Source organism: Chanodichthys erythropterus, chromosome 21 (assembly GCF_024489055.1).
Source record: "Chanodichthys erythropterus isolate Z2021 chromosome 21, ASM2448905v1, whole genome shotgun sequence".
NCBI classification, from domain to species: domain Eukaryota; kingdom Metazoa; phylum Chordata; class Actinopteri; order Cypriniformes; family Xenocyprididae; genus Chanodichthys; species Chanodichthys erythropterus.
In genome coordinates, this window is record NC_090241.1 from 16,008,936 (window position 1) to 16,028,140 (window position 19,205).

Genomic DNA, 19,205 nt, shown 5'->3' on the forward strand with positions numbered 1-19,205 from the left:
TTTCAGTTATGTCATTTGTAAGTTATTTTCATTTACAACAGATGACTATACATTCATAATTGATTAACAAATGATATGAATGTTTTGTTAATTCAGTTATGCCATTCATGAGTTATTAGTTAATAATGAACTAATCATTTACAAAACAGGACTAAATTCATAAATGAACTATGCTATGCTAACGATTTACAAATGTGTTGTAAGTTACAAAAAAATAATCAATCTTAAAAATTACTAAATCATGAAATAATCAGATCATTAGTAGATGAATAAGTTTTTAGTTGATATATTATTAATCACTTATAAATCGCTTGAATATTTGTCAAATTGTTTAGTATCATTTAGTATCTCAATAAGTAATGGTTAATGATTAACTAATGATGACCAAACCATTAGTAAATGATCAGTATTTTATTTATTGATATATTGTGAAGATGTAAGCTGGTCTGTGTTCAAAAGCACAAACATGCAGGTATGCTACAGCAGTATTTTTAATAAAAGCAATGGTAACATTTTACAATAAGGTTCATTAGTTTAACATTAATTAATGTATTAACATGAACTAACAATGAGCAATACATTTGTTACTGTATTTACTAATCTTCATTAACGTTAGTTAATGAAAATACAGTTGTTAAATGTTTGTTCATGTTAGTTCACAGTGCATTAACTAATGTTAACAAGATTTTTAATTTTAATTAACAAGGATTAATAAATGCTGTATAAGCACAGTCAATTATTAGTTTATGTTAACTAATGAACCAAATGAAAGTAATTTCTTTGTTTTCAAGTGGATAAACACTTTTAATAACTCACAGTCTGGGGATTCCAGTAGGTTACGTTCAATCCTTTCACTCATCAGCACAGACTTGGGTTCTGTGTGAAGTGTGTGGATCTAGCAATAAAGTGAACCTCAGAACCAGTTTTACCTTCCATTGAAGCTCACATGCAGGTTCACAGTGTTTAAAGACTCCATGTGTATCAGAGAAGACAGCTGTCTATACCCTCACCAGTCAGCCCTTATATTGCAGTACAAACTACAAAGTGGTAACAGTTTGAGTGAGATGCAGCTTGAAGCTTTGGAGGATGGACATGCAGATCAGGGGAACGTTTGCAGTGATTGACAACTTTCATTTCATTCTGTAACACACACAAAATTAAGTTTTGCTGTCAGAGCACTGGTAATGTAGCATGTCTATTCTTCATACTGCTTTTTGTCATGTTTTAAATAAATTATTTTGACTGTACATTTATCTGCCCATTATGTTTTGAATATTTTGTCAAAATGGTTATGTTTAGGGTTATAGGGTGGGGTAGGGAGCTTAAAATGATCCATAAAATAGTATATTGTAACTAAGATAATTGTCATAAATCTATATTACATTTTTGTTTTTGTGAAGTGTCTGAAAGTGGTTATATTTAGGTATGGGGTGAGTTAAGGGCTCAAAGATATCTATATAGTAAAATACATTTGGGTATATTTATAATTTTAATGTCAAATAAGGGATTTTTATATCCTGTAACTGAAAGGTATACCAGAAGCTTTGCATATGGCAAATAAATGATACATTTAAAAATTGCGTTTGCACATAATTTATAAGGAGGATCTACAAATATGTAAAATGTTTATGTGTGATTAGTTGTTTACAATTTAGATTAGGGGATGCAGAAAGTGTTGAAAATGACTTGTATACTTACACCATTTGTAAAGGGTAAGAAAGATCTACAAATGATACAATAAATCATGAATAGTTTACACTTTAGGTTAGGGGATGCAAAAAGCTTTGTAAATAATTTAATCATCCGTTTACACATTATCTATAACAGGTGTTGAACACTGTGTAGTTTGCACTGCAATGTAAGCATGCATGTTTGTGCTTTTGAACACAGACTATAGTTTACAACTTCATGATACATCAATAAATTATATACTGATCATTTACTAATGGTTTGTTCATGATTAGTTCATGATTCTGTCAGCTCATGCTCACTCAATGTATACAACAGTCTGAAAGCTCTGTATCAGGCAGATGTACAGATATTCTTCACTCACCAGCACTCCTAGAATAGGGATTGATCCCACTGAATTGAGCCTGTGAAGCCTTTGGGATCGGTGGAGGAGAAGAAGGGAAAGGAAAGTTGGCCGTTGACTCCTTACAGGAAACAAACCAAAATTTTGTTACTTGACTGCAAACAAGGCTCTGTGATCATATAACTGTTACTGTGCAAATTATTTTTGGGGCTGCTGTAAAGATGAACAGCAGAAGGATATTTACAACTTAGAAAGGTCTGTCAGGTTTGTCAGGTTTAAGTAAAGTAATAATTGTAACTAGAAAGTAAAGTTAATTTGGTAAAAACTAATGTTGGTTTGTCTGAAAGTTTAAAAGATTTATAAGCTTCCTAGCATGTTTTATTATGTGTTTTACTATTTTATCATGTGTCTATATTTTACATTTTGTTTGATTAACAAAATTTAATTGTATAACACGTTATAACCTGTTTTAGCACATTGATATTATTAGCATGTTGTTAGCATGTTTTAGCACATTGTCAACATGAATTGGAATGATGGTAACATGTTTTTACTCAATGCTAGCATTAATTAACATGTTAGCATGAATTAGCATGTTTGCTAGCATGTTTTAATGAATGAATGAATGAGGCATTTATAGCACTTTCATATGTACTACTGTACACCCAAAGCGCTTTACAATCATATCAGGTGTCTCTGCTCATCCACCACCAGACATTACTAACATTACTAACATAAATTAGCATGATGTTAATATGTTTCTAACATGATTAGCATGCTTTTATCATGTTTACTTACATGTACCAAGTTGTTAACATGATGAGCATGTTGTTAGCATGAATTGACACATTGCAAGCATATTTTAGCATGTGTCTGGCATAATTTGCACACTGCTAGCATATTTAGCATGTTGCTAACATGGTTAACACATTGCTAGCATGAATTAACATGTTACTACCATGTTTTAACATGTCCTAGATAGGACAGGCATTACATTTTACTACACACCTCAGACCACTTTCTCATCACTCTTAACCTCAACTTGACTCCTACCTCAACACACACTCCCCCACAGGTTATTTTCCGGCATAACCTATGCTCACACTTTGAATTCATCCTTTCCAATCACCCTACTACCTGTCCACTTGACCCTATCCCCACTCATCTTCTTCAGGCCATCTCCTGTTCAATTGTACCTGCACTCACTCACATTATTAATACTTCTCTTCTTACTGGTACATTTCTCATAGCATTTAAGCAGGCTAGGATTACCCCACTGCTTAAGAAACCCACTCTAAATTCAGCACTTTTAGAAAACTACAGACTGGTATCCCTTCTTCAATTCATTGTAAAGACACTTGAGAGAGTTGTGTTCAACCAACTGTCTACTTATCTCACACAGAACAACCTCCTGGAAAACAACCAGTCTGGCTTCAAGAGTGGCCACTCAACTGAGTCTGCCCTGCTCTCAGTTACTAAAGCCCTGAGACTGGCACGAGCAACTTCCAAATCATCAGTACTCAGTTTTCTGGATCTGTCTGCTGCTTTTGACACAGTTCACAGGGATAGTTCACCCAAAAATGAAAATTACCCCATGATTTACTCACCCTCAAGCCATCCTAGGTGTATATGACATTCTTCTTTCAGACAAATATAATCGGAGTTATATTAAATATTGTCCAGGGTAATCCATGCTTTATAATGGGTGCCCCAAATTCTAAAGACAGAAAAAATTTACTCATCCATTATAAAAGAAGTCCACATAGCTCTGGGGGTTAATAAAGGCCTTCTGAAGTGAAGCAATGTGTTTGTGTACGAAAAATATCCAGATATCAAATTTTATAAACTTTAATCGCTAGCTTCCGCTAACTGTCCTACATGTGTTCATGAGAGAGTGGCGTCCCAGCTTATGACGTAGGACGCATGCGTATTGTGAGCTCCGGTGACGAACACGGAAGTGCAGAGAAGAGAGCAAAACAAAACACCGGTCACGAATTAAAAGTACAAAACTAGGATTTGTTAAGAAAAATGTTGGAGGATTTCGATATAAGCCAAGAGAAGACTTTGTTTTTTGCCCAGCCATATGTTTGAACTGGAGTATACTGACCAGGAACTCTGGGAGATGGAGGAGGCTGCAGCAGCAAAACAAACTGAAAAACCGTTGGCCGAGGCATGTTTATATTGTCGGAGTAAATGCCAAACACTAGCGAAAGCCACGTTAGCCAAAACCCCATAAGTCACATCACCAAAAACAGCAGGCTAAGAGGGAGACAACACACCCAGATATCAAGCAGTAAACAAACCGTGCAACCAGGGTCGTAGATTTGGTTTCAACATATGCTGTCTGTTATTTTTTTATTTATTTTTTTTATAAAAAAAATAATAATCTGTTTTGTGTGTAATGTTTATTGGATAATTTATTTCTTATCTATCTATCTATCTATCTATCTATCTATCTATCTATCTATCTATCTATCTATCTATCTATCTATCTATCTATCTATCTATCACAACTTTATGAAATTTATGTATAATCATTCAAATTCTAACATAACTGTGATTCTAAAAAGAAAGAAATTATGTTAAATATTGAAACCGCCAGTAGGCGGCAGCGATTCGCTTTTTTTATTGAGTCAGTCACTTAAATTGTTCATATTCAGCCAACTCATTCAAAAGTCAGATTAATTTAGGAAGAAAACAAACACCGATGTGAATACTTTTGTCATAAATACAGACACTATTAAAACATGAACTAACAAAACAGACGGCTGTTTTGGTAAATGGTTGCAGTTACACTCTTAGTTATGGTTGAATTGTAAGGGATTAGCTAGCTAAAATATATGTGGAGTGTACCTCATACCACCTTCTCAGGACATGCTTTATTCTTTTTAACGTCTCTCTTTGACCAGCAGTTTAATATAGTCGGCTGGGCAGCGGTTCTCTTCATTTTTTGAGCTACCCGTACTCTCTCTCATTCAAACAGTAGAGCGCCACTCGCTTTGTTTTGGTGAAAGTGCGACGCACATTGGTTGGACGGTACCAATCGGTTCAATGGAATGGGAGTATTTTTTTCTCAAATTTATTATGACAAACTCATATTTGAATAGAAACGAAATTATTGCTTCAAAATAAATTAATTCTACATATTTTTCATCTGATCTACTGTGATTTTTATGTTGAGGGGGGGGGGGGGGGTGTTGTAAATGTTGAAGCATTTGAATATTGGGGGGGATATTTTTCTTAGACAAACACATTGCTTCGCTTCAGAAGGCCTTTATTAACAAGAAGTGTGGACTTCTTTTATAATGGATGAATACAGTTTTTCTGTCTTTAGAATTTTGGGCACCATCCACTCCCATTATAAAGCAATCACCCTGGACATTATTTAATATAAATCTAATTATATTCATCTGAAAGAAGAATGTCATATACATCTAGGATGGCTTGAGGGTGAGTAAATCATGGGGTAATATTCATTTTTGGGTGAACTAACCCTTTAACCACCAGATCCTCCTGACAACCCTCATGACAAAGGGCATCTCAGGAACCGGTGAATGTGATTTCACCAAGTGCAACATGTTCCTGGATCAACATCTTTGTTGATCCTGGAACAACATTTCAATCAACCGATCAGATTTGAGGGACAAGTTTACATTTTATGTCAAGTTAGGCTTGCAACCAGCGTTAGGTGCTTCTACATCAATGTTATTCACCTATCTATCCCCTCTGATTTTAGGGATAAGTTATGGGTAGGATTAGGTTCAGACAGGAATGTTGTTCCAGGATCAACAAAGTATGCTGATCCAGGAACATGTCTTACTTGGCAAAATCACGGCAACCCTCTGGAACCACACTCCGGTGGCAAGTCGCATCACCTTGCTACTGGGGTACCTCAGGGCTCAGTGCTTGGACCACTTCTCTTCTCCATCTACAAGTCATCACCAGGATCTGTCATTCAGGAACATGGTTTTTCCTATCACTGCCATACTGATGACACACAACTCTACCTCTCATTCCAACCAGATGATCCGACGGTAGCTGCTTGCTTTGCAGCCTGCCAGACAGTCATTTCTGGCTGGATGAAGGACCACCACCTTCAACTCGACCTTGTAAAAATGGAACTGCTTGTGATCGGTGACAACCCAACACTTCATCACACTTCATCATCTCCATTCAACATGGTTAATCAACCATAACTCCTTCCAGTACAGCCAGAAACCTTGGAGTGGTGATGGATGATAGTTTAAGCTTCACAGATCATATTGCTACAACGGCCCGGTCCTGCAGATTTGCCTTGTACAACATTAGGAAGATTAGGCCCTCCCTATCTGAGCATTCCACACAAATTCTTGTCCAAACTCTTGTTCTATCCAGACTGGACTTTTGTAATGCTCACTTGGCATGCCTTCCAGCATGCATGCTGCAGCATTCTGGACCAGTTTCAGAAACTTGACCAAGGGTGGTCTTTATCATGCCAAAGAGAGCACATATTACACCTCTCTTCATCAGTTTGCACTGGCTGCCAATAGCCACTCGCATTAAATACAAGGCTCTAATGTTTGCCTTCAAGACAGAGCAAAAAGATATCTCTCTGTGCCAGTTTATAAATACAAAGATATATACTTGGGTGTGTCGATTCAGTCAATAAGCAAGATAAGTAGAAAAGGGGAACCGCACACTGAACAAATGCAGAGTTCAAGGTCTACAAGACATCCACTCTGCACCACTATACCTAAATTCATTACTTCAGACTTGTGCGCTCTCCAGAAGCTTGCGTTCTGCAAGTGAACGGCGCCTTGCGGTGCTATCCCAAAGGGGCACAAAATCACTCTCACGGACCTTCTCCTTGTCTGTTCCCTGCTGGTGGAATGACCTGCCTAGCTCTATCAGAGCAGCTAAGTCTTTAGCCATTAAAAAAAAAAACTTGTTTCATGACAGATAAAATCACTTTATGGGAAATGTAAGGGTGTCTACCTGCGTGGTAGGATTGGGTTCTAGGATTTGTTCTTTTGGGTCTTCTTTAGGCTTGGACTTGAACCAGCCACTGAACCATCCAGGCTTAGAGCTCTGTTCAGAGATGAAACAATACAACAACAACAACAATAATAAAAAAATAATAAATACATACAAGAACAAAAAGTAAAGAGGGAATCATATAAGCATTTGATGTAATATATACCTTAGGTGATTGTGTGTTGGCCTCTCTGTTGTTGTCCTCACTTGGAATTGTCCTGGACTGATTAACACTCCCAACTACAGCATCAATTTCAGCAGCACCCTGCTTAAAGTTAAAATAAAACATACTGACAATTACAGACCAACGTATGAAACGCACACACACACATATATACAATTAAACAAATTTTTTTCTGGGGAAATTCTTTTCCCCAGTCTCTGTTTAACATGCAGAGACATCTTCCCCAATTTTTTTCAGACTTTCAAATAAAAAATAAAAAGGAACTGAAATGGATCTATTTGTTTTTCTCACCATTAGTGCATCAGCAGAAAAGTCCCCACCTTAGAAAAGATTTTTTAAAATTATTTTAATAAAATAAATATTATTAAAATTAGTGTTGCAAATACTGTTCAAAAGTTTGGGGTCGGTAAGAACTTTAAAAATGTTTTTGAAAATGTCTCTCATGCTCACCAAGATTATTTATTTGATCAAGTATACAGTAAAAACAGTAATATTATGATAGTATTACAATTTAAAATAACGAAATTGAAATTGTTTGAAATTTTAAAAATTCAAATACTTTTTAATATGATTATTTGGTACCCAAGAAACATTCCTTATTATTATCAGTGTTGAAAACAGTTGTGCTGCTTAATATTTTTGTGAAAACTGTGATTTTTTTTTTTTTTCTGGATTGTATGATTAATAGAAAATTAATTAGAAAGATTTTGTACATTATAAATGTCTTTACTGTCAATTTTGATCAATGTAATACATTCTTGCAGAATAAAATTATTATTTCGAAAAAAAAATCTGACCCCAAACTTTTAAACGGTAGCGTACAGTACATATACATTAGTTTCAAGATACCATTAAATAATGGTATATTAAGGCCAATTCACACCGCACAGACAGTGGATCAGTGTGTCGGCATCTGTTGGTGTTGGTCAGGGTTTGTTTTGACACGAGTGAACATGCCCAATCAACGTTTGTTGGTATCTGTTGGGCAGTGTGAACAAGAGTTATTTTTCATAAAATTCTAAATCCCATGGCCAACTTGTTTGTTGGTGTTGCCATTTGTTTGTAAGGTGTGAATTGGCCTTTAGGGTACATTTACACAACAATGATGTACTAAAAATAGAAAAGTTTTTCCTTTGTGTTTTCCGCATACAGACGACAACATTATCAAAATGATCCCCATTCACACAGATCCACGAAAATGACTAATAAAGCTGTATTATCCATGTCAGGCCATTACCTGCTGATGCCACGTTGTAAAGAAACACTATACTCCAATAGACTGAACATCTAATACGGATGCATATGATGCCAAAGTTTTCACATTCACATTTTTGAAGTTTACACAAATACGATAAAGGTATTGTTTTAAGAAACATGCACTTTGAAACCCATTTTTAAAAGTTTGCGTTTTGAAGATGTTTTCGGGCAAAAGTTTTCAAATGCATAAAAAGTTTTTCTGTTTTTAGTTGAAAATGGTGTTGTGTAAACAGACCCTAAAACATATACTGATTCCATAGTCATCTTAACCTGTATTACTGTAGCTTTTTGGATGCGAAGTGGATGCAGCAGTGTGACTGTGAAAGCTATCATGTTTACTGCTGCTATCAAGATTAGCGTGGCTTTGGTCTTTTGAAACTGGTGGAGGCCCAAACGTTTCCATAGGGAAGACTGGGGGCAGTGTCATTGGTTGCTGAGTCGGGTAGAGTGGCACTGGGGCAACAGTCATAGGAGCCTGTTCTTCAAAAGAGATGCTCGCTGGTGACTCCTGAAACTGGGCATCAGTGTGCGATATCATGGATTGAGATGGTTTTGGGGGTTCATTTTCAATGCTAGCATGGTTAGCTGCCTCTGTCTGGGAACCTTCTGTAAAATCTACAGAGAAAACAAAAGACAAAACACATGACATTTTTGCAGCATAGTAAAAAACTGAAATTACAGGAAACACTAATGGATTTTTTGAGTTTTATTGTGATCTAGTGGCTCAAAGGGCAACATCATGGGCACATACTTAAAAAACAAAACAAAAAAACTCTGGTATATGTTTTTAACCTGAACACTTGTTGCTGTCCTCATGAGTCCAAGTAGTTTCCCCAACTGCCGACTGGTATGTCTCACTACAGTAGTTCCCCACCTAAGCAAATAAATAGGTCACTGATAGTGGAACCAGTGGAAAGGTCATCATATGGATCATTAAGTGAAGTGGCCAGTTCTACTGGATGTCTAAAGCCTTATTTATACCAGGTATCACATCAATATCAAATGATCAGGAGTTAGTTCTAAATACAGCTGGGATCAGGGTCCAAAACATCACTCAGTCCAAGTTCAGAGTTGAACACAAACAGATGACACCACATTGCATTTGCTGTATAAATACAAAAGTGTCCTAATGTGCCCTGGACAAATGAAAGACAGCCAACTGTATGTGAAGTTCAGTTAATATGGTTATATTTTACATAAAATTGTATTAATATATGTATATTATATATATATAACTATTAATATATACATTAATATATAATTTTTTTTGTGATATACGTTTGTTTTGTTTTTTTTGTTTTTTTGTATGACACCACATAGCATTTGCAGTATAAATAGAAATGTGTCCTAAGGTGCCCTGGACAACTGTGAAAGACAGCCAACTGTATGTGAAGTTCAGTTAATATGGTTATATTTTACATAAAATTGTATTAATATATGTATATTATATATAACTATTAATATATACATTAATATATTACTATTTTTCGTGATATATGTTTTTTTGTATGTATATATATATTACGATATTAAAATGCATACATTTGGGAAAAGTACATTTGGGAGCTTCTTTGCATGTTATCAATATATCAATATGCAGTAATACTTACTAATGTAAATGAACACAAAATCATGGTCTCTTTTAAATCCAATGAAAAGAGGTCACAGGATACACGTTAAAAATAGGTATCTGTCTTTGCTGACAACTTGTTGACCGTATTACCCGAGACAAATGTCAATAAAAGGTCATTAGAGGTCAGTGAGCAGCACCATAGGTTATTTAAAGATAAATTGTTAGTGTGGTCTGTTCATTAAGCTCTATATGGTCTTATAGACAATCCTGAAAATCTTTGAAGGGTCCTTGATTATGATTTCACTTTTATAACTTTAGTTAGTGTGTAATGTTGCTGTTTGAGCATAAATAACAACTGTGAAAGACAAAAAATGTATATCACAAAAAATATATATATTTTAATGTATATATTAATAATTAGATATGATATACATATATTAATACAAATTTTTGTAAAATATAACCGTATTAACTGAACTTCACATACAGTTGTCTGTCTTTCACAGTTGTCCAGGGCACATTAGGACACATTTGTTAGTTCAATAGAAAGGGAGATTTTTCTTTTACAGAAATTGCTCTTTAACAACTTTTACAACAAACAGTGGGTAGAGACTACAAAGAACTTTGTCCCGGGTTGGTGAAACCCCAACATTTACATAAACGTTGCCCCAGGTAACATGCAACAAAGGGAGTTGAGGCCATATAGGGCTGCTTTAGAGAAGAGGAAGAGATGTTGTAATAGAGTGTTGTTGCCATGCCATCATTTTATACCGAACTGCTTCACAAACAAGGGTAAATTCAATGTTGGATTTGCACAAAAGATTAACATGACGGCACATGCTAATCAATGAGTTGAATCAACTCCACAGCAATTACATACATTTATCCACTAACCATTTAGAAATGTCCAGTTGCATTCTAAAAGTTTTATTTTTTTCTCCATCAGTGTCTGACTCCGGTTTGACACCGGAGTCAGACACATTCTGAGATTCACATTCTGACACATTCTGGAGACACCAGAGACTTATATTACATCTTGTGAAAAGGGGCATAATAGGCATAATAAGTGGACTAATGACTATCATATATAGTGTATAAGCATTGGGTTTACCAGCATGGTCTGGTGTCTGCAGCGGATCTGCACCAGCCAGTCAGGGTCCAGGAAAGGCTGACTGACACCTGTGTCATTGAGCTGTGCCTCAGAGAACTTCAGTCTGTCCACCAACTATGTTAGCAAACAGACAGATCACAAAAAAGACATACAAATTTTGATGCATACACAAAATACTACAGGATTCTTTTTTTTAGTACTGTACAGGTGTGCATTACATTAATAAGCTCTCCAAGCAGCACTACATGGGGTTCCTCTATCCTGAGCAGAGCTTTTGCCACCACCTCACAGTAGTGGAAGGCTTGAGAAAACAGACCACAGTCCAGCAGCCGGCATGCATACAGGAATTTATACACCTACACAGAACACAACACAATATTATGCAACAGATAAAACACATAATCACCTACTAAGCCATAGTACATCAATATATAAATGTGAAACAGTCATATAATCTGAATGTTTGAAAATTAAGGAGCATTTATGACATAGTTAAAATAATGACCTATAGAGGGTATGCACGTCGTCAGAGAAGGTGGGAGTCACTGTGGTTACAGCCAATGAGTGGCAAAAAGACTAAATGGCAGCATTGGTGTTCAGCGTGAATGCCGCAAATTATACAAAAAAACATCTAATATAGGAAAGAGCATGTGAATTTGCAGTTACCATTTTGTGTCAGATATGCTGGATGTTGGGGTAGATCATACCCAATGTCATATATAGTATTTGAACATAATGGGCCTATTTTAACGATCTAAGCACATGGTCTGAAGTGCATGGCTCAGGTGCACTGAGTCATGTGCTAAGTGCATCCTCTTTTGCCAGTTTAATGACGGAATAAATGGTCGCCGCACCAGGAATATGGTCCAAAAGGGTTGTACCTAGTCTTCTAATTAGTCATAGGAGCGTTTTGGACGTAACATGCAATAAACCAATCAGTCACAACTCCCATTCCCTTTAAAAGCCAGGTGTGCTTACACCATGGCGGATTTGCTATTTACATGGTGGAATTTGCAAGTGAAAAGACTGAATGCTTTTTCAGAGAGGAATCCTTTAATTTTTAATATTTAAAAATGTTTGTGTGCTGCTGCGCATCTCTGTGTGTGTGTAATGAGCAGAGTCTACGCACCCGCCTATCGGCGCATATTACTAATGCACCCTTTAAAAAATATAAATATATACTGCACCATTGACGTTAGACTAGGTTTTTGTTGGTCAATGGCACAGTCATTTTCAGTTGCCTCAAAATAGCAACGTTTGCAGTTTCTATGCAATGTGACGTCACATTACACATGCCCCGCCAATGGCTGCTGATGGATTCTGCCCTATTAGCATAGACCCTGGCCTGAGTGAGCTGTACACAATCCTCCATTTTCTCCATGCTGGAGCAGCTATAGTGAAAAGAAGAATGTCTTCACTTTTTCAATCACTTGAATCACTTTACACCAGACTGCTTTGTGAATATTTGATTCATATTAACAGCACTTACAGCAATGTATACTGAATATTACGCTGATGTGACTTTAATATACTGATCTGATATACACATGATTTCTTTCCCTGCTGTTTATGTTCACAGACATAACCGAATTTATGTTTATGTGAACCTTGTATACATTTGACAGCTTAAAGGGTTAGTTCACCCAAAAATGTATTAATTTGTTACTTACCCTCATGCCATTCCATGATTTCAAAACACTGCTTCAGGAAGCTTCGGAGCATTATGAATCAGCGTATCGAATGATGATTCGGCTCACGTGTCAAACCGCCAAACTGCTTAAATCACATGACTTTGGCGCTCCAAACAGCTGATTCGACATGCTGATTCATTATGCTCCGAAGCTTCCTGAAGCAGTGTTTTGAAATCGGCCATCACCAAATAAGTCATTATTTTGTTTTTTTGGCGCACCAAAAATATTCTCGTCACTTTTTAATATTAATATTGAACCACTGTACTCACATGAACTGATTTAAATATGTTTTTAGTACATTAATGGATTTTGAGAGAGGAAATGTCATTGCTGGCTAAGGAGGCCTCACTAAGCCATCGGATTTCAACAAAAATATAAATATAAATAAAATATAAATAACCCTTTAGTGTTTACCTTTTGGTTAGTTTTCCCCTAAAAATGAAAATTTTGTCAGGATCTTTTGCCATTACAGTACGTCATTGCATACCCTTTATAAATCTGACATAAACAGTGATGAAACAAACAGTGATGAATCAGGATATACAGTGGGGTCCAGAAGTCTGAGAGTATACTGAACAATAAAAAAAGGGTTCTGTGTTTATGTTTCCTGTGTCACATGTTTCTTTATTCTCAGTTTTTCCGCCACTTGTTTGTTTCTATGGTTTCCCTGATTTGAGTTCATTGGTCCCAGGTGTGTCTTGTTAATTAGTCTCGTTTGCCCCTTTGTTTGACTTGTATATATTCCCTGTGTTCTCCCTCAGTCTCTGTTGGTTCTCGTCTGTATTATATATTTGTGTTTGATGGTGTTACTCTTGTTTCCTGGATTATTAAAGTTTTCCTTTCTACATTCCTCCTCATCGTGAGTGTTTATCCACCATGGCACATGACATCATGTTTATAATGATTTATTTTAATTGAATTAGGATAAAATAATTTTCAAAAGTGGTTTCAGACTTTTTTACCCCCTGATCTGCTAAGATTCCTGTTGATCAGTGGTTCCCATACAAAATGCTGAGATTTGCCATTAATTTAATTCTGCCCCACCTTTAAAATTATTAAAATCGAGCATGCCACCTCTAATGTATAAACAGGAAAATGGTGGTGCTGTAAAAAGTCAAATACATGACATCCAATCAAATTAAATATCTTTTGCTGTCACCCAACTGACTGCACCCACCAAGCAGTGTGCATATGTTGTGTTGATTGTGCTACATTACTGCCGTTCTTGACAATGTACCTTTATAAATGTTGGATTTTAGCACTTAACATGACAAACAAATACAGACACAGACTGTGCATAGAGATCGATTTAAGACTTAAACTCTCTTTGATACAAAAACAGCCTGTGAGAGTTTGATTTTAATATTGATATAGCTATTATATGAGAAAGAATGCACTTTTTCCTGAATATTCACATTTCAAATATGACATTTTATACAAAAATGCAAAAAACAAAAAGGTAATATTAAGTGATGTACATTTAAACAGTACTGTCAGTATTGTTTGCTCTATTTTGAAACTAAATAATAGTTTCAGGGGCGGTTCTAGGGTCAGTGGATATTCTGAGCTTTCTGTGAACTGTAAACCCTGTGTTCTTTTATCTGATTGGCCATCACAATAATTTTGACATTAACAAGTGCTGTGTTAGACCGCTGAACAGAGTGCAACAGAGAATCATCAAGAATATCAAATATATAAAAAAGATAATGTATGAATTGTACCTGAAAAGCAGGAATGATAAATTCAGCATTTCCAAGCCTTTGACAGTACTCAAACAGTTCAGTACAGCGAATGGCAGAGTTGTGACAGAACTTGGAAAACTGTACACTGCAATCAAAAAATTTAATAGAGTCATTAGAATTCAGGTCAGGAACACAGTCATTCAGATATGTTTGCATTCACATTGAATCTTCACCTTTGCTTGCTGCCCAGAAGCACCAGGCGCTCTGATCTGTTTTTGTACCAGCCAAAGGGACATTGAGCTGTAAGGTAGCAGATTTGGGAGGCAAACAGCATATCCCTGGAGGCTGAGAAGAACACATTTAAAGTCAAGATCTACTTTAAGATTCATCTTATATTAGACCAAAATATGAAAGAACATACACAAATGGTTATTTCTAGACACTGGACAGGACATTACCTAGGGTATCGCCCATGGCGATGATGGACCTGTGATGTATAATTGGGTCTCCTGTCTCATTGGACAGCATAACAGCCAAGTGTGGTCGCCAGTCTCCCCACTTCTCACAACTCCAGGACTGCAAAAAGGAGAGGAGAACATAAAGAAAACATTTAGAAGAGAAGGTCAAGAGGAGGATTTAGAGGAAAATAAAAAAGTTTTACATGAGGTGTGACTGGAGGTTTCTGTTTTACCCTTCTGCATAAAGGAATAACGGATAGGATAATATAAAAGTTTACTCATTTTTATTTTAGGCAAAATTTCTTATTTTCATTTAGTTTAACTTGATGTACTTGCATAGCTAAAACTAAAAATGAAATAATTTAAAAATCATTAAAATAGTAAAAAAAACAAAACAAAAAAAAAAAAACGATAAACTAAGTCAGCACAGAATGTACATTACCATGGAAACAGCTGGAATCCTCCCAGAGAGCAGCTGGAAGATAGTTTGCAGAGGGTCACTAGGAGCCAGACTGCCTGTAAATCTGTCAAACATATAAATATTCAGTCTGCTACACTGTGACATGTGTACAAAGCATGCATATTAGTCAGTAAGTTCATAACATACATATCAACAAATGAAAATTCTACCTTAATAACACAAAACACAGCCCAAAAATGAATGTGAAAGAAACCTCCATTAACTGAAAGCAGATAAAACATTACAGGGACGTGCATTCAATCTTTGAGGCAATCCACTCAGAACTGAAACCAGACCCTTTCGCTGGTATCCTCATGAACATGTATAACTATAAGACATGTACTGTTTTCTGGGATTACTATTTCCTTTCATTTGAAACCCACAGAAGCCCTAAATTCAAGTTGGAGTAAGGGTTCTTGAGAAAAGAAAAGGAGATAGTGATGTCACTGGCTAACAGATGGTGCAGGGCAAGTACCTGTAAAGATGAGCTGGTTGTGATAAACTCTATGATATTCTGCATACTTCTTTCTGGCAAACCCAGGAAGACTAGCTGGCATCCGATGAAGAACAGTGACAGCTGGGAAAGACCATGGACATTAGGAAAGACCAGAGCAGGGGTGTGGAGGCTTGGTGAGCTGAAGCACATTGTCCGTGAGAATGAACCCATAAATGATTGCTATGGAAAATTATATTGTAAGATATCCACCGGGATTGGGTGAGTGGGGGCGGATGCCAGGATAGACAATCGATGATGGAAGAGCCAAGGAAGAGCCATTTGGGTCTTTAGATGTGGGAAGAAATGCAAAAACGAGAGGGATATGAACATACACCAGACAAAGATAAAGTGCTCGCAGCCTACCAGTATTGTGCAATGCACAGGGAAACCTGGTTAGAAGGAAGAGACCCTGGTGCAAGAGGCAAACCCCAGTCCCCTTAATCTCCAGGCACATGAGAAAGTAGGGGGCACCGATAGCATTGTCAAAGTATCTAAGGGGATAGGACACCAAGGAAAAGTTAAAACACTCTAGATGCACAAGCAAAACAGAACACTAGCGTAGTAGATGCCCAGAAAAAGCCAGTGAACTGGCCCACTGTAGCAGAAAAGAAGGAGTGTGAGATGTCTGATTACAATGTGGACCACGTGCTGGAAGCAGTGATTGCAGGAGATGTGGGAAAGAAGCTTAGTGCTGTGTCATCAATCATCTGGAAAACAGAGGCTGATCGCTTTGGAAAGAAGGAGCTGAAGGTTAAACCAAACAACTTCTCGATCTGCAGCGGCTAATAAAGCTTTCCGTGAGGCACGAAAAGACCATACAAGGTGTACATGCATTATGAAAGGCTCAGGAGATGACTCTGACGGTTACATGGAAGAAGAAGTTCCTAGCTGAAGATTGGTTGCTAAGGTGTGTTTCATCCCTAAGGAGGAGAATTCCACAGATATCAATCAATTTCCTACTATATCACTCCTCAATGTGGAGGGCTTTGTTGGACAATTAGTATTCGAACACATCCTTTCAAAAAGGGGGTTCCAAGGGTCCCTGTTTGTCTTGAGCATAGAGCATAAAAATCATTAAAGATGCAATAAGAAACCATAGCAACCCAATAGTTCTGTGGCTTGATCTGACCATCATCTATAAAACAAAACTCCACAAGTTACTGGAACTAACACTGAAGTCCCAGGGCACTTCAAGAAGCTCCTGCAGTGCCAAATCAGTAAGGTTAACATGTTTTTCACCTGCGGGATATTTACCACTGATTGGCAGAGGCTTGAGGTGAGCATTGTCACCGGGTTAGAATCTCAGTCATTCTGTTCTCAGCAGCAATGATCCTCCATATCAAGGCAGACGAGAAGTTACATCGGGGTGCAGTACTGGCAGATGGCACCCAACAGGTTTTCATGGATGACTTGACCATTACGGTAAGATCAGTACCCAAAGGGAGATGGACATTTGGAGGACTTGGTTCAACTTGCCAATTGACAAGGATGGAGTTCACACCTAAGTCCAGATGTTTGGTGTTGAGGAGGGTGGCGTCCAGGAACACTTTGAAATCAAAGAGGACACCATTCCAACGTTCTAAGAATGGGTCGCAAGTGGTTAGCTGGCCAGGAGGTGGAGGCGGAGGAGAATCTGCATCATGCTGACATAGTTGGGACAGCAGCCCAGGGAAGGCAAGGGCTAGGCTGATGGACCAGGGCAAGCTGGAAGTGGGGGAAGGTCTTCAAGGCAGAAGGGGAAAGTCAACATTATAAGTCTGCATATTAAGTCGACATGAATAAGCTGGGCAGCTGGATGAAGTGGGAGAGTGTGTGGGAGAGGGTTCTCACCTGGCAGGACATTCGGAATTTGATTAAATTTCTGTTTTCAATATTCAGTGTCCTACCCACTCCATCAAACCTCTATACATGGGGTTTATCAGAGAGTCACAGCTGCACGCTCTGTGAAAGACCAGCAAATCTTGAGCTAGTCCTCTCTTCATGCAGGTTAAGTTTGGTGGATGTGAAATTTCGGTGGTGACATGACAAATTTTAACTCAGCCTTGGCTTTGGCCTTGTTTCATTCAGAATTCCTTAGGTCTGGGGAGAGCGTGGCAACAGAGATGAGGAGTCCTGGCCACGGCAAAGAACTGGAAGATGCGGGCAGACCTTAAGAAGCAACTCAAATTCCCAGAGTAAATAATCTGTCAGTATTTTGCATGTGTTGAGTTTTGGCCTCTAGAGGTCCTCGTGGTGCTCTCATGCCTAGCTTACTTGCGTGAATTAGTGTAATGTTCACATGTGTCTTGTTTAGCTGTGTGTATTTAAGTGACTATGTGTGGTGCATGCCAATCAGCTCCCTAGTTCAGTAGTCAGGGCACTGATCAGGGAGTCAGCCAGATTCATTTACACGATATACTGATTCACAACCTAGGAAGCTAGGGAGCTGATTGAGAAGCAGGGTCTCTATCTTAGTTTCTTTGCTTGGTGTTTAGTTGTTCTGAAGCCAGTTGCCTAAGTAAGTGTTCTCTATTTTAATTTCTCTTGCCTTTGGATTATACCTTTCTCTGTTTTATTTTTTGTGGACTTTCTCCTCTGGAGGTTTTTGCTTTAAAGGTCACCTATTACGCTAAATCCACTTTTACAAGGTGTTTGGATATAAATGTGTGTTAGCAGTGTGTGAACACAACCATCCCACAATGATAAAAATCCACCCATTTTGATTCACTGAGTAATGTGACGTCACATTACTCATGCCCCGCCCACGGCCGCTGATTGACAGTCCTGTATTACCATAGTTTCCGCCCTCAGCGAGTGGTACGCTGTCCGCCATTTTCTCCGCGGTCAAGCAGCTGTAGCTACAACAATGTCTGGTAAGTAATTGAGATGTTTTGTTGTTGGATGTAAGAGTGAACATAACAGTCTTCATTTACTGACATCTGAGCTGCTAAACGCAGTGTATTAGTTTTATTTTTGAAGGGAATGCACCACAGATCTAATATACACATACGATTTCTGTAACATTCCCTGCTATTTACTTTCACAGACATAACTGACTGTTTATGTGAACTGTGTGTATTTGACAGTTTAAACATAACAAAAAATGTGAAAGAGAAGTCACTTACGAGACTTGACATCTAACAGCCAGCTGTCTGTTTGTGTGTGTGCTTCAGATAAGTGCACTCAGAAAACGAACCATTAGAAGTTTTAACTGATATAGCTTTAAAACGTGTGGAAATAATAAACTTTAATGATGAAAAAAGAACTAT

The 19,205-nt window shown here is 37.4% G+C and overlaps 1 protein-coding gene across 14 annotated transcripts in view; it reads right to left on the reverse strand.

Moving 5' to 3' along the window:
• Window positions 1-19,205, reverse strand: part of sec16b (SEC16 homolog B, endoplasmic reticulum export factor) — a 125,750-nt gene that overhangs the window by 91,347 nt on the left and 15,198 nt on the right. For 5 of the 14 annotated variants that reach the window (XR_010893413.1, XR_010893407.1, XM_067373208.1 and 2 more), the window contains exons 12-23: window positions 15,444-15,525; window positions 15,002-15,119; window positions 14,777-14,888; window positions 14,583-14,688; window positions 11,389-11,526; window positions 11,171-11,284; window positions 9,279-9,360; window positions 8,757-9,101; window positions 7,521-7,549; window positions 7,212-7,313; window positions 7,007-7,099; window positions 2,054-2,153 (exon numbers count right to left, since the gene is read on the reverse strand). Coding sequence is in view for 6 of the 14 variants with exons in the window: in XM_067373208.1 (XP_067229309.1) it covers window positions 2,054-2,153; window positions 7,007-7,099; window positions 7,212-7,313; window positions 7,521-7,549; window positions 8,757-9,101; window positions 9,279-9,360; window positions 11,171-11,284; window positions 11,389-11,526; window positions 14,583-14,688; window positions 14,777-14,888; window positions 15,002-15,119; window positions 15,444-15,525 (1,421 nt within the window). In the remaining 8 variants the exon portion in view is untranslated. Of the gene's footprint in view, window positions 1-815; window positions 1,141-1,698; window positions 1,724-2,053; window positions 2,154-7,006; window positions 7,100-7,211; window positions 7,314-7,520; window positions 7,550-8,756; window positions 9,102-9,278; window positions 9,361-11,170; window positions 11,285-11,388; window positions 11,527-14,582; window positions 14,689-14,776; window positions 14,889-15,001; window positions 15,120-15,443; window positions 15,526-19,205 lie in introns of those variants that run through there. The other 9 variants (XR_010893410.1, XR_010893412.1, XR_010893411.1 and 6 more) reach the window with 5 other exon arrangements.